Consider the following 21,839-nt stretch of genomic DNA (forward strand, 5'->3'; position numbering starts at 1 on the left):
GAGTTCTTAAGTCTTTCAAAGTTGTTCTTTAGAATGTTGATGCTACTATATACACTCCTCTCCTGATTCTGCTCGCTTCACTTTGCATCAGTTCATACAAGTTTTCCCACACTCCTCTAAATCTTCTAAATTTCACTTTTAATACCTTTTTATTTTTGAAATAGATTGCAAAACCTTGTGTTCCATATTCTTCTCCCTGCCTCCTTCCCTCTCTCTCTAGAGAGTGAGTAATCCAATATATGTTAAACATGTGCAATTCTTTTTATTTTATTGTATTTTATTTATCATAGCTTTTTATTTACAAGACATGTGCGTAGGTAATTTTTCAGCACGGACAGTGGCAAATCTGTGCCATTCTTCTAAACTGTTTCCCCATCTATCACGCTGCACAAGAAAAGTCTGATCAAATAAGAAAAAACAAGAGAGGAAAAAACACACAAGCAAACAACTACAAAAAGGTGAAAATACCAGGGAGAGTCCCCATAGTGCTCTCCTCTCAATTCAGTGAGAACTGGTCGGACTCCCTTTATCATGTAAAAGAGCCACGTGCGTAGTAGATCATTCTATGGCTGTGTACATGGCCTCCTGGCTCCGCTGGCTCCCCTCGGCATCAGCTCCCGCCGGCATCCCCGGGCCTCTCTGAATCTTAGGGAACAATAGTTTTCCTTTCCATTCACAAACCGTGATTCATCGGAATCCCTTTCTGTACGAGCAGACATCAGCATTAAAGGGCTCCTTTGACAGCAGAGTTGTGGATGGCTCAGAGCAATTCTCACGCACTGAGAGAACAATGGTGATAAATCACCCCCTTTGCCCTTCACCGGATCGTGGCGGCGGCAGAGCGGGAGCGGTCCCGGAGACCCGAGCTTGCCGTCTGATGTTAACCCCTCCCAGGTGCTTCCTCTTAAAAACGGTGTAGTCGGCACCCGTACAACGGGGGTGCCGAGAGGTGCGGTGCTTGCAAACCTTCAAACGCTCCGTGAACGCTGCCATTGTAGCCACGGCGAGCCTTCTCTTCCCCGTCAGAAAGTCACCTGCTTTTCTTTTTCTATCTCCGCCTTAGCCCAGGATTTATACATGGAAAGCGCTTAGTGTCATCCGTGTGTCCCCCCACCCACCTGCCCTTCCCTTCCTCCCTCCGTCCCCTCACTTCTTCACCCACCCACCATCCTTCCATCCCTCTATTTGTCCATCTTCCATCCGTATATCTCTCCCTCCATCCCCCACCCATCCCGCCTTTTATCCATTTACTCCTCCCTCCATCCCCCACCCATCCCGCCTTTTATCCATTTACTCCTCCCTCCATCCCCCCATCCCTCCTTTTATCCATCTGCCCCTCCCTCCATCCCCCCATCTCTCCTTTTATCCATTCGCCCCTCCCTCCATCCCCCCATCTCTCCTTTTATCCATTCGCCCCTCCCTCCATCCCCCCATCTCTCCTTTTATCCATTCGCCCCTCCCTCCATCCCCCCATCTCTCCTTTTATCCATTCGCCCCTCCCTCCATCCCCCCCATCCCTCCTTTTATCCATCTGCCCCTCCCTCCAGTCACCATCGCTCCTCCCACACTGTCACCGTTCCCCTTCCTTCTCTTCCCCCCCCACGGTCCCAACCAGCCTTTCCCCGACCCCTTCCGTCCCGGCCTGGGAGGCGCCAGAGGAGATTCTTTAGAGAGAGGGGGAGGGATGGGAGGGAGCACGCGCACCGTTTTCTCCTTCGGTCTCTTTCTCTGCCAGCCCAGGTGGGGCTGGAGAGCGTGGATTGGCTGCTCGGGGATTAGAGGACGGCCTCTTGCGGTTCTCGCAGTCGCGGATTGGCAGGAACTAGATGGGCACGCCCAGACTTGCGTGCGCCACGCCCCCTTCCCCGCCCTCCCGCCGGCTCCGGAGCAGGGGGCGGGCGGCGGGTGTCGCGAGCCGAAGTGAGGCACAGCGGTCGCTGGGGGCCGGAGCCAGTCTCGCTGTAAGTGGAGGAGAAGGCAGCCCCCAGCGGGCAGCCGCTCTCTGTGCCCCGGGTTTAAAAAAAAAAGAGAAAGAGGAAGAAAGGGAAGCGCCGCATGACGTAATACCGCGAGGAGACCTCGGGGAGGGGGAGGGGGAGGGGTAACCGGAGAGGGAGAAGGAAGACTGCTCGCAGGGCCCCGCCCCAGGGCAGGCCCCGCCCCTAGTCCTGGCCCCGCCTCCAGGGGCGAAACCATCGTTAGCCGAACACCGCCCCCTCGCCATTTACGCTCCACCTCCGGGACGGCTCCGCCCCCGAGCCTTCTGCAGGACTGGGGGGCGGTCTGGGGGGCGGTCTGGATCCAGGGCGGGGCCGGGGTGGGGGGAAGGGCGGATCCCCGGGGGCTTTGGGCCGAGGGACCTTCCTCCGCTGGCGGGTGGAGAAACTGAGGCAGGGCTCGGCCGGGGTCCTCCCCCAGCTGTAGGAGCCTGCCTCAGTTGTTTCTTCTGTCTGAGGGTCGGAAGGGCCCCAGCTCCCGGGGCGGCTGTGAGGCAGTGCCGTCTCCGCCCTCACTGCCAGCAGCGCCCCGCTCTCTGGAACTTTCCAAACGCGATCATTGCTTCAGTTGCAGGGGTCTGCTGGCAATCCTGCCTTATGACCGCACAGCTAGAACTGTGAGCGCCCCCGGGTTGCCCCCAACATCTGACAGGCGGGGAGGCCGAGGCCCGCACCGGCTCCTGCCTGGCCCCCCCCCCCACTACCAGAGAGGGCGTCTGACCAGAGTCCTTTGCGGGGAGCTGTGGGACCTCTGCCTCTTTCTGCCTCAGCGGCGCTGGCTGTGACTGCCCGCAGGGGCACGCGGGGCCCCGGGAACGCCTTGTGGGGGCGGCGGGTGGGGGTCTTCCTGGCGCGGGGCTTGGGGCAGGTCGGGGCCTGCTGGTCTCCCACCCGAGTCCCCTTCCGGGAAGGAGGGGCTCCTTTGCTTAGACTCTGGGGACGGTGGGCTCTCTGTCGGGGGCCCATTGAAAGCCTGCCCTCCCGCGCGGCCCGGGCTGCTTGGGCTTCCCAGAGGCTGCCCAGGGCCCAAGTTTCCCTCGCCTGGCCCGGAAACTAGATGTAGGAGCAGCTGGCCACAAGCGGGGCCGTTGGAGGGCGGATGGACTTTTTTATACCAGCCCTGGGGACCCCAGAGTAGGGCCCTTGGGAGCAGGGCTCTGAGCCTGACTTTCTGCCCTTCCTACAGTGGGACACCGAAAGCCCCGCTGGCCGACGTTGGACAAGCTCCTACGGCAGGCAGAGGGAGGCGGGGCAGTGCTGAGAGTCTGAGCAGGGCGCGGAAGGCTCCTGGAGGGGTGGGATGTATGTTTCTAGTCCTGAGGCACATGGGGAGTTCTTGGTCGGGCTCTCTGGAGCTGCTGCTCTAATAGTGGGCCCCGAGTCAGGAAGTCCTGAGTTCAAATCCTGCCTAGTTATTTAACCCTCCGGCCCCAAGTCCCTCATCCAGTAAGCTAGAATTTCCAGTGAGGTTCTGTGCCCAAGGATGGGTAGTATTGCAGGATTGGAACTCAGGACCTCTCATTCCAGATCATTATTCCAGAATTCAGACAGACAGATTTTTTGGATTGAGGAAGAGGATGTCACCACATATTCTAATGTTGGGCTGGGCTGGAGATTATGGGTCAGTACTGAGGGATCGGTTTGTCTGTGAAGGGAATTGGATCTTTTTTGAAGGCAGCCAGGAAAGAGGTAGGAAATTAGGGAGGCAAAGGGCGTGATCCCAGGGGCATCTGAGGAGCCGGGAGGGGACAAGGACACCCGAGGATGGGCTGGCCTCGGAAGCCAAAGGGCCCCTCATCCTCTAGGAGCAGGCTGGGATGGAGAGTGATGCTGAAGAACAGCGTCGGGCAGAACACGCTCCTGCACAGACGGTGTCCGGATGCTGTCTCAGAACCGAGGGGGCAGCGTGTCTGAGGGGCTGAGGGGCGTCGGGAAGGGGAGGTTAGGGAAGAATGCGGGGTGGCCACTGAGGCATGACTCGAGGCAGTGAGCTTTCAGGAAGGACCCCGCCCTCAGGGAGCTTACAGTGAACAGGGAGAAGCCCACCCGCAAAGGGAGGGGGCCAGAGTGTCAGGGCAGTGAAGGAGTGAATTCCATGGCCTGAGCGCTTTCTCCAAGGGGAGAGTCCTCTGGGAAATCAGCGACAGAAACTGGGGAGAGAAGGCCGGAGGAAAGGCCCGGCTGAACTTGGGTCAGAAGCTGTGGGGGGCCCAGTCAGCCTGCTGCCAGAGGCTGGGGGGTGGGGGAGGACGTCATGTCTCCTGATTCTGAGGCCGGCAGGGCCCCCTCCATCGAGGACTCGGGCCCATGAGAAATGGATTAGAGAGTTGTGACATCAGACGCCACGGGGGCTGGCCGGGGGAGGTCGTTTGTGGGGGGTCAGGCAGAGCCTCCTAGAGAGGGGCCCTCAGAGCTGGACTTTGAAGGGCGGCAAAGGAGACCAAGAACAGCCACAGCAAAGGAGGGGCCGGGAGGAAACTGGCAGATCAGTCCAGTCTGGCTGGACGAAGGGATCCCAGAGGTAGCTGAGATGGAGACGTGTCATGAGGGCCGTGAAGGCTGCGCAGAGAACCTGAGCATTCTTTTATTCTTGGCAGGGAGCCCCAAGAGTTTGGAGCTTTTGCCTCATACCAAGTGGTTCCCATTGGACACTGTGGTCAAAGGTTCCATCCTGGGAAAGTATCCAGGGGAAAGAGGGGAGGAGCAGGGAGTTGGCTTGGAGCATTGGGCCTGAAGTCAGGAAGACCTTTGGCTTCAGACATTTCTGGCTATGTGACCGTCACTTCACCATTGTCTGCCTCAGTTACCTTGACTGTGAGATGGGAATATAATAATCAGTTTTGTGAAGAGCCAATGAGGTGGTGTTTGTAAGGCTCTTAGCACAGCACCTGGCATTTACTGGGTTCTGTGGTTGGGCAGCCAGGTGGCACGGGGGTAGAGTATGGAGTCAGGAAGACTCATCTCCCTGACTATAAATCTGGCCTCAGACACTTCCTAGCTGTGTGACCCTGGGCAAGTCACTTATCCTTGATTGCCTCAGTTTCCTCATTTGTAAAATGAGCTGGAGATGGAAATGCCCTCCCTTCAGTATCTCTGCCAAGAAAACCCCAAATGGGTTCCCCAAAGTGGGACAAGATTGAGATGACCAAACAGTTGCAAGGTGTACCTCTTTTATTGCCCTTTGCTTTATTATACTTCTCAGATATTGCTTGCTTTTTTTTTTTTTTTAAACAAATTGAAGGTTTGTGGCAACCTTGGGTTCAGCAGATCCAGCGGTGCCATTTTCCAACAGCATGTGCTCACGTTGCGCTTTCTAATTTTGGTCATTCTTGCAATATTTCAGACTCTTGTGTCGTCATCCCATTATCATCACCCTCCTTGTTGTATTTATTATGGTGATGGTGATCAATGATCTTCAGTGTTACTGTTGTAATTGTTTTGGGGAGTCATAAACCACAGCTATATAAGATGGCAAATTATTGATCAATATGTGAGTTCTGACTGCTCCACCCACTGGCCATTCCCTGAAAACCAGCAATATTGAAATTAGACTGATCATTGCTCTACCACGGCATCAAAGTGTTCTGATCAATGTAGCAGACTTCATTTTGTCTTATTTGAAGAAGTTATCATAGTCGCTCCAGCCTTTAGCAGTCAGCACTCTGATCAGCATGGAGGCAGGACCCTCCACTGGCAAAATTATCACTCGCTGAAGGTTTTCAGGGGTCGTCAAACTTTTTAAATAGGGGGCAGTTCACTGTCTCTCAGACTGTTGGAGGGCCGGACTATAGTAAAACAAAAACAAAAACTTTGTTTTATGGGCCTTTAAATAAAGAAACTTCATAGTCCTGGGTGAGGGGGATAATGTCCTCAGCTGCTGCATCTGGCTTGTGGGCCGTAGTTTGAAGACCCCTGGCTTAGATGACGGTTACCTTTTTTTTTTCTTTTTTAGCAAAAAAAGGATTTAAAAAAATGTTTTAATAGTTTTTTATTTTTCCAAATACATGTAAAGATGGTTTTCAACATTCATTTTTTCCTTCTTTTCCCCTTTATTAAAGCTTTTTATTTTTCAAAACATATGCATGGACAGTTACTCAATATTAGCTCTTGCAAAACTTTGTGTTCCAATCCCTTCCCCTTTCCCCCATCCTTTTCCCTAGATAGCAAGTAGTCCAATATATGCCAAACATCAACATTCATTTTTGTAAGACTTTGCATTCTAAATTTGTCTTCCTCCTTCCCTTCCCTCTCCCCTCCCCAGGACAGCAAGCAATCTGATGTAGGTTAAATACGTGCCATCCAGAAAAGTAATTTTATGCTATATACATTGTGTTTTAGACAAACTACTGTAACACACTTAATATGTACACACTTTAGTATAAACAATTTTTATATGCACCGGGAAACCAAAAAAAAAAAGAAAAAAAAAAACAAATCTTGTGGCTTGCTTTGTGCAATTTTCACTTTACTGTGGTGGTCTGGAACAGAACCCCACAGCACCTCCGGGGTCTGCTGGTGTATGGGAATGCTTGTTACCTTCCCGTGGCTTAGCCCTGCTGCTCTCTGACTCGGCTGGGCTGTCCCTGGGGGAGGACTGGACGCAGCTCAGAGGTGTTTCCCTGTGGCTTCATTCTCCTAATCCCTTGGTCTGAGGCTCTCCTAGGGTGAGAACCCAGGCCTGGGCTGCTCTTGGGAAGCATTCATTTCTACAGCCTTGTACTTTTCCTCCCTCCTTCTCCTTTGTCTGCTGGGGATTTTCAACATCTGCGGCCCATTTTCCTGAGGCTTCTGGAGGAGTCTTGCCAAATCTAAAAGCCAGTGACAGTGTTAATGATGAGTTATAGCCTAAAGCTTGCACTCAAATGTTTGCATTTTTAAGGATTTTTTTTAAGGAAGATTGGGTACCTTAATTGGGTACCTTGAATTAAGGTACCCCAAAGGAGTTAGGCTCAGATGGGTAGAGAGGGGCTGCTCTGGTCCCACAGACAGGGTGAGAAGGTGGAGTGGATTGATCCTCGCCTCAAATGCACGTCCTGCAGAGGGGCCAAGAATCTCATTTCATCTTCCTGACCTTCTGTCTGCACCCTGGAAGTCACCGGGTGTGCCCTGCTCAGCCAGCCTGGCTCCAGCCCTGGTATTAGCAGCCAGATGATTCAGAGCCCACACCCCAGGGTGCTCACAGCCCCCGCTCTCATCTTGCCATCTCAGGTTTCACGCTTGGCTCTGCTGGCTGCTGAGATCACCATTTGTTGCTCTCCTCAGCAGACAGGTATGACCTGAGTTGCTCCTTGCCTCCCCAGCGAGGGCAGTGGGATGATGTGGATGGTCACTTGGGGCTCTGGACCCTCCAGGGCCCAGGCGAGTGGGGACCCTCGCCGGCCCGTGTGTGCATCCCCACGTGGGGCGGCCTCCGTGGCGTGGGGCCGTGTGGGGTCTAGCTGCTATGGAGCACCTGATCCCCACCGCCTTCTCTTTTTCTTGGGCGGCAGGTCCCCGCGTCTCCCTCCCGAACAACCCGTTGGCGGTGCTTCTCTGACAGGAAGGACTGGGTCTGCATGCTGAAGAAAATGGGAGAAGCGGTTGCCAGAGTTGCCAGGAAGGTGAACGAGACGGTGGAAAATGACTCCGACACTTTGGGTGAGTGGGGAGTCTGCTGGATCCTATGTGTGCCCGTGGGGGTTTAGGGAAACAAAGACGCCTTTCAGCAGAAAAAAGGCCTCGGAAAGTGCTCTGTGCTACCGGGCTCTTGCTGTCTCACCCAGCCTGCAGCGAGCCTGCAATTCCAGCTCCCTGAATGTTCTGGGTAGGCCCCTTCAAGGGGTATTTTTAGCATGAGTGGCAGCCTGTTAGAGGGCCCACCTGCCCAGTGAAACAGAGAGGCCCCACTGATAGAACTGCACGGACTTTTCCCAGCTGCAGTCTGGCTGGAGGAAGCTGCAGGGCCCGAGGTCCCCGACTCTGACCACAGCCCGCAGACACCGGCAAGGCTCACAGGATGTAAAGGACTCCCGTGTGGAGACTTTGTGACAGCTCGTCGTCCTGCCCCGGGGGCCTGGTGCCCGAGTCCTCAGGCATCTCCCCGCACTCCCAGGACCCAAGAGGTTTTCCTGGGGGCTGCCCAGGGAGACCCCCTGAGATCACCCCAGAGTTGCTTGGGTTTACTGTAAGGGTTTCATCTGAATCTCTCGCTCACCTTGTGTTTGGATAAGTGGAGCTCTCGAGGTACAGGATAAGGACCTGCTTAGAAAGTCCTCCCTGGGGAGCTTCCGACTGTTCAGCTTTCAGCTTCCTACCTTAGACTGGGAGAGGAATCCCAAGTGTTCCAGTGGTGGTGGTTCGACCTTTGCTCCGGAAGAGAGCCAGTGACATCCCAAGGGCCTCCCAGACTCTGTGCGGGGCACATGAGCCAGGTTCTGGTCCGGTTAGAGCAGCACAGAATGTGTCTCAGACACCAGTGACGCACTGATGGCTCTTCCTGAGGGAGGACTCTCGAGGACCCACAGGGATCTGTCCTGGGCTTTTGAGGACCCACGGAGATCCATCCTGGGCTCCATGGGGATCCGTCCTGGGCCCTCGAGGACCCACGGGGATCCATCCTGGGCCCCGGTGCCTTGTGGACTCGGATGGCCACTGATTCATGACTTGGAGGATGACATCAATCAGGGAGGTGGGGCCAGCCCATGGAACAAAGGGGCCAGGTTCAAGTTACTTCTGCAGAGCAGTCACAGGCCATCTAGGAAGGGGGACGTTCAAATCCACAGAAATATCTTTGACATCTGTGCTCTGTAGCACACGGAGTAATTTCTGGGCGGGAAGGGAGGGCTCCGCGGCTGGAGGACAGGCATTTGGGCTGAGCCTTGTAGAAAGCCAGAGAGCCTCTGAGTCAGGCTGAGGAGGAAGTGGGCTCTGGGAGGTACCAGAGAGGTTCCGGGGCAGGGGTGTCGGAGCCCCTAGCTGGACCCTGGCGGGTGTCTGAAGAGCTTAGATTCAGTAGTGGGATTCAGGATGGCAGCGGTAATGAGATCGCTCTAAGCAGGGACTTTTGGGGCTTAACTGGGAAGGGAGGTGAGGAGGGGGGGCAAAGGGGCTACAGCATATCCAGGAAAGAGAAGAGGGAGATGAAGGGCCATAATCGATGGGACTAGCCCCTGGGGCAGCCTTGGGGAGGCCAAGAACCTGGACCTGGAACAAGAGGAGCAGTTCTAGAGAGGCATCTGGCCTAGGGCATAGGAGACATGGGGAACCTTAAGGTCAGCCTTTATTTTCTCAGGGGAGCCTTGGGTGGCCAGTCCTCCACTATGAATGAATGAATAAGCAAATGGAAAAGTATCGATAATGTGCATTCTGTGGGCCAGGCACTGGGCAAGTGGCCTAAGGGCCTGCCCTCAAGGAAGGGTGGAGCTCAGGTCTGGAGGGCCCTGATTGAGGGTAGACCCAGCATGACTGGTGGCTGGACCAGGGGGGATGGACACTCAGGGCTGGAGGAGGTGAAGGCTGGGGAGGTGCAAGAGCACCTGGAAAGCAAGTAATCGCCGGCATGATAACAAATGGTCTGAGGCCCACTAGGACACACGTGAGCCCCGGGAGGAAGGCGCCGCCGCCATCTCTGTACCTCTGGGCCTCTTCCTTCACTCTCTCAGGGCTGGGCCCTGCAGCCCAGGCGTCTGTGCCCCAGTCAGAGAGACCTGGTGCCAAGCGGTGCCGGGGCCCAGAATTCAGGTTTGGCCCCCCATACTCTGGGTGAGGAATGGGGGGCAGGCCCCTTAACCCCTGCCTGCCTCAGCACGCCCCCAGTGGTTGTGAGGGTCAGACACAGAGTTGGGAAAGTACTTGGCAAATCCGCAGTGGCCAAGCCCCAGCCCTGCCAGGGCCTCTGCACTGCCTCCCGGGGCCGTTTCTTCTTGGGTCACGTCTGCCAGTCAGAGCAGGGCCAGGGAAGCGCTCATCAGTGACTCGGAGCATCGGAGAAAGAGAGCTTTCTTCTGTCCCAAACGCCTTCTGTGGCCTTTTTTTTTTTTTTTTGAAAAATAATTTTAAATTTATTTTAACAGTATTTTATTTCCCCAAAATACATGCAATGATAATTTTTTTCTCTTTTTTTTTTTTTTTTTATTTAATAGCCTTTTATTTACAGGATATATACATGGGTAACTTTACAGCATTAACAATTGCCAAACCTCTTGTTCCAATTTTTCACCTCTTACCCCCACCCCTCCCTAAATGGCAGGATGACCAGTAGATGTTAAATATATTAAATATAACTTAGATACACAATAAGTATACATGATCAAAACATTATTTTGCTGTACAAAAAGAATCAGACTCTGAATTATTGTACAATTAGCTTGTGAAGAAATCAAAATGCAGGTGTGCATAAATATAGGGATTAGAATTTAATGTAATAGTTTTAGTCATCTCCCAGAGTTCTTTTTCTGGTATAGCTAGCTCAGTTCATTACTGCTCCATTAGAAATGATTTGGTTGATCTAGATTTGCTGAGATGGCCTGATCCATCAGAACTGGTCATCATCTAGTATTGTTGTTAAGTATATAATGATCTCCTGGTCCTGCTCATTTCACTCAGCATCAGTTAGGTGTAAGTCTCTCAGGCCTTTCTGAAATCATCCTGTTGGTCATTTCTTACAGAACAGTAATATTCCGTAATTTTCATATACCACAATTTATTCAGCCATTCTCCAACTGATGGACATCCATTCAGTTTCAGTTTCTAACCACTACAAAGGGCTGCCACAAACATTCGTGCACATACAGGTCCCTTTCCCTTCTTTATAATCTCTTTGGGATATAATCCCAGTAGTAACACTGCTGGATCAAAGGGTATGCACAGTTTGATCACTTTTTGAGCATAGTTCCAAACTACTCTCCAAAATGGTTGGATTCGTTCACAACTCCACCAACAATGAATCAATGTCCCAGTTTTCCCACATCCCCTCCAACAATCATCATTATTTTTTCCTGTCATCTTAGCCAATCTGACAGGTGTCTTCTGTGGCCTTTGACCTCTATCAGCCAAGAGGGGCCTCCCAGCCTCCTTTTAGCGGGGCCTGCTCCTGGGGTCCAGGAGGGCCCGATACGTGGCACAGGAGGAGGACCTGGAGCTGCCCTCCCCGAGAGCCGGCCGCAGGCAGGCGCCGGCCTCCCAGTCCTTCTTCCTGGGGTCTCTGGGCCTTTGCCCGGGCGCCCTGCAGGCCCCGTACGCTTCTTGGAGGGGGCAGCCTCCTTCCTGGCCCAGCTCAGGCAGCTCTCCCCACCCCCTCTCCGGAGGGCTGTTCTTTCCCCATCCTGCTGGCTGTCCCGGCACAGCCTCCTGGCCCAGCCCAGGCTGCTGCAGGCAGGGAGGGTTTGTGTCCTGTCTCGGCGGCCCCGACCTGCAGCCAGAAGGGAGCTCCAGGGCCATCCTGTCCAGCCCCCCCCCCCATCTGTAGCTGGGCAAATTGAGGCAGAACCCCCGGATCTCTGGCTCGGAGGGGGTCGGGTCCTTGAGGATGGGGACCTTCTTGGTACGCCCCAGAGCCTGCCCTCCGTGTGCCGGCACTGGCCAACGCTTCCTGAGGGAATGCTGTGCCAGGGACTCTGGCACCTGCACTTGTGCCCACGGACGTGTGTGCCCCGACCCTGCCGGCCGGGGGCGCTCAGCCTCGGCCTCCTTGTTTTTAATTTTTAATGATAGCACTTTCTCTTCAAAACTCATGCAAAGGGAGCGTTCCACGGTCGCCCTCGCAAAGTCTGGGGCTCCCAGTTTTTCCCTCCCTCCCCCACTCCCCCCTCTAGACAGCAAGTGAGTGGAACTTTTAAAAAGTATTCTGCCAGCTGTCTCAGCAGAATGGGTTTCTTTCCTGTCCTGGGCTCCAAGGGCTTCACCAGCCACTGCCCCAGGAGCCCAGGACTCCCACGGTTAAGAGCCCTGGAATTAGGGGCAGCTCGGTGGTGCAGTGGGTAGCGCTCCAGCCCTGAACACCAGCCCACGGTGTTCACAGGAGGGGAGTGTAAAGTGTCTGAGGCCAGATTTGAACTCTGGCCTCAGACACTTTACACTTCCTGGCTGTGTGGCTCTGGGCAAGTCACTTAACCCCAGCTGCCTCAGGGGAAAAAGCCCCAGGATCGGCAGAAATCATGCGTTTTGTCACATCCTACACAACTACCTTCGCTCTGCCTTGTGACACCCTTTCCCTGGGCTCCCCCGGCCTTTCCCTGAGCAGCCCCCGGCCGGCCCCAGATTACCATCCCATTCACAGATTTCTCACAGTCGCACAGGGGCTGGTGACCGATAGGGAGCTCGTTTTGTGCCGCGTCCGGGGATAAAGGGGTCAGATCGCTTGCCGTCACGATGGGCAGAGGAAGGGCCGGAGGGAGGGAGACAATTGGGAGTTCAGGATTTGAAAAACAAAATTAGATTAATGTTTTTTAAAAATCACAAGACAAGATCTGGTGAGTGTGGAACAAGGAGGGGGGCCTGGGACCGCCCCTGTGGGCCGTGGAGGGGAGACGAGGGCCGGCCCAGGGCTGGGGATGCACCGGGACCTTGCCCCCAGAGGCCGGCTAAGAGCCGGGATTTCCGAAGGGAGTGGGAGGGAACGAGGTCTCCTAGCAAAAGCCAGGGGCCTCCTGCCGGTCACCTGGTGAAGGGGGCTCTCGTTGGCCCGCTCATACCCAGGAGGTACAGGCAGCGCGGTGCCGGCAGGTGGCGCCCTCCTCCAGGTCTCAGAAGCTCTGCTGGGAGCAGATGGGGCTGGGGCCGGGAGGGGAGTGAAGAAGGGTGGAGGATGGGGAGGAGGGATAAAGGAGGAAGGATGGGGAGGAGGGAAGGGGAGGAGTAATAAAGTAAAGGAGTAATAAAGGAGGAAGGATGGGGGAGGAGGGAGGGAGCATAGTGGAGGGCCTCCTTCCAGTCCACCTCCCTAGTTGGGGAGGCCCTGTGGGGCGGCTGCTTTGTTGGACAAGGCCCTTCATCTTTCTGAGCCTCAGTTTCCTCTGCTTTAAATGGAATTGGAATGAGATGCTCTGGCATCTTTCTCTGAGCCTGCATCCTGGAAGCCTAAGGCTGCCTCAGCCATGAGGAGAAGGAGTCAAGGATACTTTATACCGTTGGGGGGCGAGGACACAGGCCTGACTTTCCAAGGCAGCAGCAAGAATGGAAGACCTTGGCCCCGATTTGGCTCTGCCACGTGCCCCCGGAGCCTTGATCGTCTGCAGAATGAGCGGGGTAAATGCCTTTGGAAAGCCTTCCAGGTCTAGAGCAAGCATTCAGTGAGCCCTGGGCTGTGTGACCCTTCTCAGGAAGCCTCTGTCTCCTCCTCTGTAAAAGGAGGGGGTGCTGGTCCCATCTGATTCTCTGAGAGGTGGGCAGAATCTCGCCCCCTTCATGAGGAGGAATTTGCCCCTGACTTCTTCCCCTCAAGTTTCTGGAGTTCTCTTCAGCCACTTGTGTAGCTGCCGCCCCAGTAGGGCTCCCCCACATCCAGCCTCTCTCACTGATTTGTTTTTGTGCCCATGCTACTGCCAGCCTGCCCCTCCCCCAGCTTCCAGGGCAGGGGGCTCACCCTGCTTCTCCTCAGCTTTTGGGGAAAAAACCCTCCCAGAGCCCATGGCCATTAGTCATTCAGTGAGCTTTTGTGCTGCTGAGGGCGAGGCCTCCCGAAGCGCATAAACGTGTTGAGGGAAGAATTCAGCCTCTGAGAGATAATTAGAGAATTTTCTAACATCAGAAATCCCATACTGGCCATAGAATGAAAATGTTCTGCTTGAGAGACTCAAGGATGTCATTTGTGATATCAGAGAAGCAGGTGCTGGTGAAGAATGGGAGTCTTCAGCCAGGCGGAGATGATTTCGGAAGTCTTTTGGAGCAAGTGTTGAGATAATTGTGAGGTAAAAGCAGGCCGGTGAGGAAACAGCCCAAAGAAGTCCTGCCTGGCTTTACTGTGCTTTTCTTTTTGCTGCTTCCTCTCCCCCAATATCTTCTTTTGTTTTATTTATTATTTTCCCTCAGTTACATTTAAAATAGCTATAGTTTTACATTTAAAAAAATGTTTAGTAAGTTCTCTCCCTTATCTTCAACCACAGTTAGGAAGCCACATGTGAAATCATGCAAAACACTTCCATAAAAGTCATGTTGTGAAAAAACAAATCTCCCACCCTAATGAAAATTAAAACCTTCAAGAAAAATAAAATTTTAAAAAAAGAGGGAAAGAAAGAGAAAATGCTTCAATCTGCATTCAGACACAATCAGTTCCTTCTCTGGCTAGCATTTTTCACTGAGGAATTGTGGATCATTGAACTGCTGAGAATTTTGCTGCTGTTTTAGTGGAAAGTCCCCCTTATTCCTGGCATGATGCTGGTTTTGTGGCACAACCTAGCAAGAATTCTGTTCTAGGGCAGAAGCTCCTAAGCTACCATCCATGACCTTTTACAAATGAGGAAACCAAGGTCCAGAGAGAGGAAGGCGCCTGTGCAGATCAGCCAGCCAGCAGTCTAAGGTAGAATTTGAACCCAGACTTTGTGGACTCAAGAGTCCAGTTCCCTGTAAGAGGGGTCATCAAGTCAGCTTGTGCCGGGAGGGACTAGGAGGCCAGGATTCCCAGCTTGATCTTCACTCCCTGGGCTCCTCTCATGGAAAGCAAGGAAGGAGCACCCTGACAGTGGGGAGGGTCAGGGGTCCCAGGGGAGTGGCCAGCTGGGGCCTACGGGGTTGGGCTTGGCCTGGCACAGCCTCAGAGAATGTGGCTGCCTCCTTCCCACTGTGGGCCTTTGGTGAAAGCCGTCAGGGAAGGGGGTGTGGGTGACGGAGGGCCTCCTCCCTGACCGTGAACCACAAACTCTCTGACACCTGCCCATGGCCGCCCCCTTTGCCCCTTTCTGGAGGTTGCCCACTGCGGGGCAAGGCGCGGTCAGCCAGTCATGCTGCAGTCATTGCCGGGGTTTGAGTGTACCCCCCAGTCATGCCCATTCCCGTTCCCCAGCTTTCAGCCCCACTGCTCTGCTCCTTCTCTCCGAACTTGGTGCCCAGGTCCTGAGGAGGCCCCCCTGCTGTGGCCTGTTCTAGGCAGGGGCTCCCGGCTTCTTGGGGGCAGAGAGAAGAGCTGGGTCCATCGCTTATCTTACTGGGAATGCTTCCAGTTTGTCCCCACCACATAAGATGCTTGCTCATGGTTTTAGATGCTACTGATCATTTTAAGGAAAACTATTTATTCCTATACTCTAGTATTTTTGATAGGAATGGGTGCTGTATTTTCTCAAAAACTTTTTCTGCCTCTATTGAGATAATCATAGGATTTCTCTTAGTTTTGTCATTGATAATGATTGCTTATGCTGATAGTTTGCCTAATATTGAACTAGCCCTGCATTCGTGGTAGACGTGGTCATAGTGTATTACTCTAGTGATAAATTGCTATAATCTCTTTGCTAATATTTTATTTAAAATTTTTGTATCAATATCCTTAGGGAAATTTGTCTACAGTTTTCTTTCTCTGTTTTGACTCTTTGTGGTTAGGGGTCAGCACCCTATCTGTGTCATAAAAGGGCTTCCCATTTTGAAAGGGGAGACAGTCCTGGAAGCAATGATAATATGTGTGTGCTGCTTTAACATTTGTTTACGGAGTCTCTGTTGTCACATAAGGTAAATGTCACCCCAAGTTTGTGGTGGAGACGACTGAGGCTGAAGGCAGGTCAAGGCCTTGCCCAAGATCCCACTCATTGTCTCAGGCAGGAGTCACAGCTGGGTGTCCCGCTCTCACCATTGCTCCTCCTGGCTTCTCGTTTCACTCTAATTTCAGAATGTATCTCTCCCCTCTCCTCCATTCACTGAATCAGTTCAGGTAACAAAACATTAAAGAGAGGGAAAAACCTGCAGCCATTTAAAAATGGGTATCTTTTATTTTCACAGTTGCCTACATTTCCCTCTTCTTCATCCCTCTCAGAGGGGCATCCTATATAATAGGACTTTTTAAAGGGAAAAAAAGAGGAAATTAAAAAGAAAAAACTTGATCACAGTTTGAAAAAAATCTGTAGATATGTGTGGTGTCCCATTGCATGGCTTCCCCACCTCCATCAAGGGGGGGCAGGGAGGCGCCATCCTCAGCTTTGTGCTAAGGCCCTGTTTGTTCTTGGCGCTTGTGTGACGTTCATTTTTGATGGGCTTGTGGGGTTGGTCCTGCTGATATCATTGTGCCTGTTGTTTTCTTGGTTCATCACTTGGTGTCAGTTTGTGTGAATCTTTCAGTGCTTCCCCTGGGTTGCCATATTGATAGTTTTTTACTTCACGGTGCTGTTGTGTTCACGGCCCAGAGTTTTTCCCACTTCACCCCAATGAGTAGGGAGCTTTGCTATCCACACAGAGGCTGCTCCCCAAATACATGAGAACTTTCTTTTTATCAGTAACCCCCTTGGGAGATATGATTAGCAGTAGAATCTTGAGGGCATTTTTTCCCTTTGGTATAATTCTAAATTGCTTTCCACAATGGTACTGATTCAAGTTCCCATCAACAATACATTAATGTCTTCCTAGATATTTTTTTTTTAAGATTTTTATATAAAGCTTTGAGTTCCAAATTCTATCACTTTCCCTCCCTTTACTCCCCCCTCCCTGAGAAAATAAGTAATCAGATATAGATTGTGCACCTTCAATCATGTAAAATATTTCCATATTTCTCATTTTTCATAAGAATACTTGAATAAAAGAAAAAGAAAGAAGAAAGGAAGGAGGGAGGGGAAGGAAAAGTGGAAAGGAGGAAGAAAGGAAAGGAAAGAAAGGAAAAAATAGCATGTTTCAGTCTATAGTCAAACAATATCAGTTCTTTTTCTGGAGGCCACTAGAACGCTTCATCATAAGTCCTTTGGGATTGTCTTGGATCATTGTATTGCTGAGAAGAGCTAAGTCATTCACAGTTCTTTTTTGAACAGTATTGCTGTTCTCCTGGTTGTGTTCACTTCGTCTTGCATCAGTTCATGTCAGTCTTTCCATGTTTTCCTGAAATTGTCCTTGATTGTCATTTCTTACAGCATAGTAATATCCTTTCACAGTCATGTTCCACAGCTTCTTTAGCCATTCCCTTATTACATGGGCATTCCCTCAGTTTCCAGTTCTTTGCCACAAAAAGAGCTGCCATAAATATTTTTGTGCTTGTGGGTCCTCTTCCCTTTTTAAAAATCTTTGGGACATAGACCCAGTAGTGACATTGCTGGATCAAAGGGTATGCACAGTTTAATAGCCCTCTGGGTATAGTTCCAAATTGCTCTCCAGAATGGTTGGATTAGCTCACAACTCCACCAACATTACATTAATATCCTGATTTTCTGACATCCCCTCCCTTTTTTGTCATATTAGCCACCCTGATAAGTGTGAGGTGGAACTTGCATTTTAATGTACATTTCTCTAATCAGTAGTGATTTAGAATATTTTTTCATATGACTGTAGACAGCTTTCATTTCTTTGTCTGAAAATCTCCTTTTAACCATTTATCAGTGGGGGACCTCCCACAAATTTTGGGGGGGTGAGGTAATTGGGGTTAAGTGACTTGCCCAAGGTCACACAGACAGTAAGTGAAGTGTCTGAGGCAGGATCTGAACTCGCCTCCCTGATTCCAGGGCCCGTGCTCTCTCAGACACTGTGCTATCATTGTTATGTCTGGAGTATGTAATGCTTCCTTTCCCCTTCATATACTTCCGGCCCTTAAAGAAAAAGGCCGTGTCTTTGACCTCATTTGCTTGGCCTGGTGCCAGCTCAGCCCTGCGGCTCCGGAGCTGCGCTTGCTGAGAGCCAGAATTGGAAGGGGGGACTCTCGGAACCAGGGCTGGCCCGTAGGATGTGGCCCTGCTTCCTTCTTAAGGGGAGTCTAGTGTCTAGGCCAGAGGGGAGTCCAGAGGGGCACAGTGTTTGCATTGGTTTCAGTGCTTTTGGGAATCAAGACCCAGAGATCTCTCCTTTTTCTTTCCTTTTCCCTTTCTTTCCCTCCCAGAGGCAAACCAACAAATATTAAGCACCTGCTATATACCAGGTCCTGTGCTGAGGGCTGGGGATACAAAGAAAAGCAGAATCCAAAAACCTGGTCCTTGTCCTCCAGGAGCTCTGGTATACCTCAAATCTCTTTCCACCTTTTATCTCCCGGGGCCGGGCCCAGCATCCTCCATCTTGTCTGCCTGCAAGGACCCCGCTGGAGGCCACCCGGCCTGTTCTCTGCTCCTTCTCCCAGGGACTTAGCTGACATTTATTTACTGGAGAAACCTGCGTGTTAAGCTGGGCGTCTGGTTCTCCCCTGCACCCCCTCAGCGGGGGCTCTTAATTAGGATTACTGAGATAACATTTGTCAGCCTCCCTGCCCTTCCTCAGTGAAAGGTGCCCTTAGCCGCATGAAGGCCTGCCCTGATCAGAGGGGTTGGCCTGTGCCTGCTGCCTTTTCTTTTATAATAATTTTAATTACAAGGATGATGATTCTTTGTGCTACTGGGGCCAGTCTCCAGGGAGTACGTTGTCCAGGGCAGGCGAAGGAAAAAAGGGATGTGTCCTGGAGGAGGGGGCCGCCGGGGGGCACCATAGTGCTGAGAGCGCCCGACCCGAAATTTCAGATCCTGCCTCAGACACTTCCCAGCTGTGTGACCCTGGCCAAGTCACTTCACCCTGTCTGCCTCAGTTTCCTCATCTGTACAGTGAGCTGGGGAAGGACATGGCGACCACTTCACTGTTTCTGCCAAGAGAACCCCAAATGGCGTCACAAAGAGTCGCACATGATTGGGCAGCAACAACAGAATAGCGGGGAAAGGACTAGATTTACAGTCAGAGGGTCTGAGTTTGAATCCTGGGTTTGCTAATGTGAAGTTGTGGCAAGTCACTTAATTTCCTTTTTTAGTAGCATGAAGAGCTTGGAATATATAATTCCTTAAGGGCCCTTCCACTGCTGACGTTTTGTGTTCTCCAGCCCTACCCACCTGGATAGCACGTCCATGTCAGCGCAAATACTTTGTAACTCAGTCCCTCTCCTGACATTGTTTCTAGGTTCATTGCCATCACCACGGACTCCAGTCTGTCACTGGCCTCTTGGAATGGGGGGCTTAGAATTGAACTCAGTTTTCCAAATACAAAGTTCCATTTCCCCCCAGAACTTCTCTAACTCCCAAACTCCCTTCACAGCAATTATCCGTGTTCTTCATCTGGCCCTTGCCCTGTGCCTTTATGTCTTGCAACTGCAAAATAAGAGCTAGACCATAGATATCCAAATGGGTGCCACAGTCAGTCTCTTCTCAAAGATAGACATATATGAATTTTTGTTTTTCATACTGGATTTAGAAGCAAGTTTGGATAGTATAGAATTGTTTTTACAAAATATGGTCACAGCAGATTGAGCAGCTGCTTTCCGTTGTTCTGCCTAAAGATAGCAAAGCTTTCCATGACTAGGACAAGGCAGCAATTTCTGATATACCCAGAGCCTCTTGTGGTGAGATTCTAGAATGATTCTAGGATGTGGCAAGTTGCAGAATAGAAATTCTCAGCCTTTTTGTGAGCTGCTTCCTTTGGCAGTCTGGCACAATCTGTGGACTCTTCTTAGAAGAATGACTTGTTGCCTGTATTCATAATCGAAGGAAATGCTCAATTTCAGTTTAAAGATATATTTTTTCCTTGCCCAAGTTCACATACCCCTGCAATCTGTCCATAGCCTCCTTGGAGATGCGTAGATCCTATGGTCAGAATTCCTGCTCTAGAAGCGTGGCAGAAAAGGATAGGCCCAGAATCCCATTTTCACAATGGTGATCTCCCCGAGGGCAGGAACCACATCTAATATACAGATATAAAAAGCGGGTGTGTGTCTGTACGTGTGTGTGTACATATCCTGTATCTCTGTAGCCTCACCGGCTGGCAAAGACCTTGGTGTTTGGGGTAGGTCTGAGGGCAGATCCAGCCTCAGGTGCTTCCTAGCTGTGTGACTGTGGGCGAGTCAGCTTCCTCACCTGTAAAATGAGCCAAAGAAGGAAATGGCCAACCAGGGTAGTGTTTCTGCCAGATGGGATTGTGATGGGTCAGACAGAACTGAACAACAGCAAGGAAAGGAGGGAGGGAAGGAGGGAGAAAGGGAAGGAGGGAGAGAGGAAAGAAGGGAGGGAGGGAGAGAGGAAGCAAGGAGTCATGCATTTACTTTATGCTCTGTGCCAGGCAGTTGGCGAAACTTTTTGCCAATATGATCCCATTTGATCCTCTAGTAACTGGGAAATAGGTGCTATTATGATTTCCATTTGTGGTTGAGAAGCAGAGGCAAACTGAGGTGAATGAAGTTCCTTCACCAGGGTCAGTGCCCAAGGCCTGTTTAGACCCCAGCTCTTGAAGCTCTGGGCCTGCAGTCTGGGCACTGTCCCCTGGGTTCTCCTCTTCACCCTGCTGCCTACTGCGTGGGTGAGCCGGGGCCATGGGATGGGAGGGGTGTCTGGGGGCCCTCGTTCTGTTCTCTGCTCTCTGTGACTCTGCCTCCTCCCTTCCTCTTGATACAGACTTGGCCGAGTGTAAGCTTGTCTCCTTCCCCGTCGGCATCTACAAAGTGCTCTGGAACGTGGCCGAGCACATTCGCCTCATCATTCTGGCCAACAACGAGCTCCAGGCCCTCACCAGCAAGTTCATGAGCACCTTCAGCCAACTCCAAGGTAGGTGCCCAGGCACTGAGGCCAGAAACGGGGCCTCCCGGCCTCCCTTCAGCTCTCTCCTCCTGGCTGGCAAGTCAGGAGCTCCCGTGTCCCAGGGGCAGGGTCCAGATCCTGTCTACACTGCCTTCCAGCTCTGTGACCGTGTGTCCCTTTGGACAGTCACTCATTCAGCATTTTAAAATTTTTATTTATTTCATTAAATATTTTTCAATTACATGTTGAAAATTTAACAAATATTTAAAAAATTTTGAGTTTCAAATCCTCTCTCCCTTCCTCCCACCCTCCCCATTCCTTTAGAAGGTAAGTGGCTCAGAAGTCCTTGAACCTCAGTTTCCTGGGCTGTCTAGTGGCCCGTGAGGTCCCTTCTGACTCTGAAGCTCTGATCTTATGGTCATGGTCTCCACAACAGGGCAGGGGCATGGGAGAGGAAGGAGCTCTGTAGCCCTCCTTGGCTTACAAAGTACTTTAGTGTCTCACCTCAGTTCAGAGAAATGGGTGCTGTGATTCTCCTCATTTTGTGGGGAGGTTCCATAACTGGCCAGGGGTCATCAGCAGCAACTACATGTTGGCCCATCCTGGCTCCTTGCCCCTCTGATGGACACCCCCTGGCTTTAGTGCTATGCTGGAAACCTGTCATTTGCTTCTGTGGGCCAGGCAGTGGGGTAGGGGGTTCATCTAAGCTTGTTCTGTGGACCGTGCCCCAAAGAGGCCTTGGCCCTTGTAATGGTCCTGCCCTGGGCCTGAAGGCCCCGGCACTGGGAGGGCCCTGTTTTCTCTGCCGCTCTGCTTGAGGTCCCCACTGCTCTGGGTGGGATTGGGGAGAATGTAGCTGTTGCCAGGGCTGGCCTCTGAGCGCAGGAGTGATGGGGGCCGGGGTCTAAGTCGGCAACTCGGCTCCCAGTACTCCGCTTTATGGCAGCCCCCGCCCTTGGCTCTTGATGGCAGCATTGCTGTGCTCCGCCTGGGCTGTCTGTGCCCTGGGCTGGGGGAGCGGGGGGAGGCTGGGGTAGTGGTTGTTTGGATTGAGAGTCGGTGGGCAGGCCCTTTGGGGCACCTGGTGGGGCTTAAGTCTGAGATCATACAGCAAAGAAATGTCTGGGGCAGGACAGACCCTCAGTGTTTGCCTCACACTCACCTGATGCCTGAAATGCCGTACAGTTCTTCTATATATATTTCCACATTTATCATGGTACACAAGAAAAAA

At 52.0% G+C, this 21,839-nt stretch overlaps 1 protein-coding gene across 2 annotated transcripts in view; it reads left to right on the forward strand.

The window, feature by feature from the left end:
* Positions 1 to 1,872: 1,872 nt before the first annotated feature.
* LRRC20 (leucine rich repeat containing 20) overlaps positions 1,873 to 21,839 on the forward strand; it is a 42,566-nt gene continuing 22,599 nt past the window's right edge. The window contains exons 1-3 of one of the 2 annotated variants that reach the window (XM_031956826.1): positions 1,873 to 1,961; positions 7,487 to 7,634; positions 20,486 to 20,635. In XM_031956826.1, coding sequence (XP_031812686.1) covers positions 7,553 to 7,634; positions 20,486 to 20,635 — 232 coding nt within the window. In that variant the 5' untranslated portion in view covers positions 1,873 to 1,961; positions 7,487 to 7,552. Of the gene's footprint in view, positions 1,962 to 6,252; positions 7,267 to 7,486; positions 7,635 to 20,485; positions 20,636 to 21,839 lie in introns of those variants that run through there. The other variant, XM_031956827.1, reaches the window with a different exon arrangement.

Source organism: Sarcophilus harrisii, chromosome 2 (genome assembly GCF_902635505.1).
Source record: "Sarcophilus harrisii chromosome 2, mSarHar1.11, whole genome shotgun sequence".
In the NCBI taxonomy this organism is placed as follows: Eukaryota; Metazoa; Chordata; class Mammalia; order Dasyuromorphia; family Dasyuridae; genus Sarcophilus; species Sarcophilus harrisii.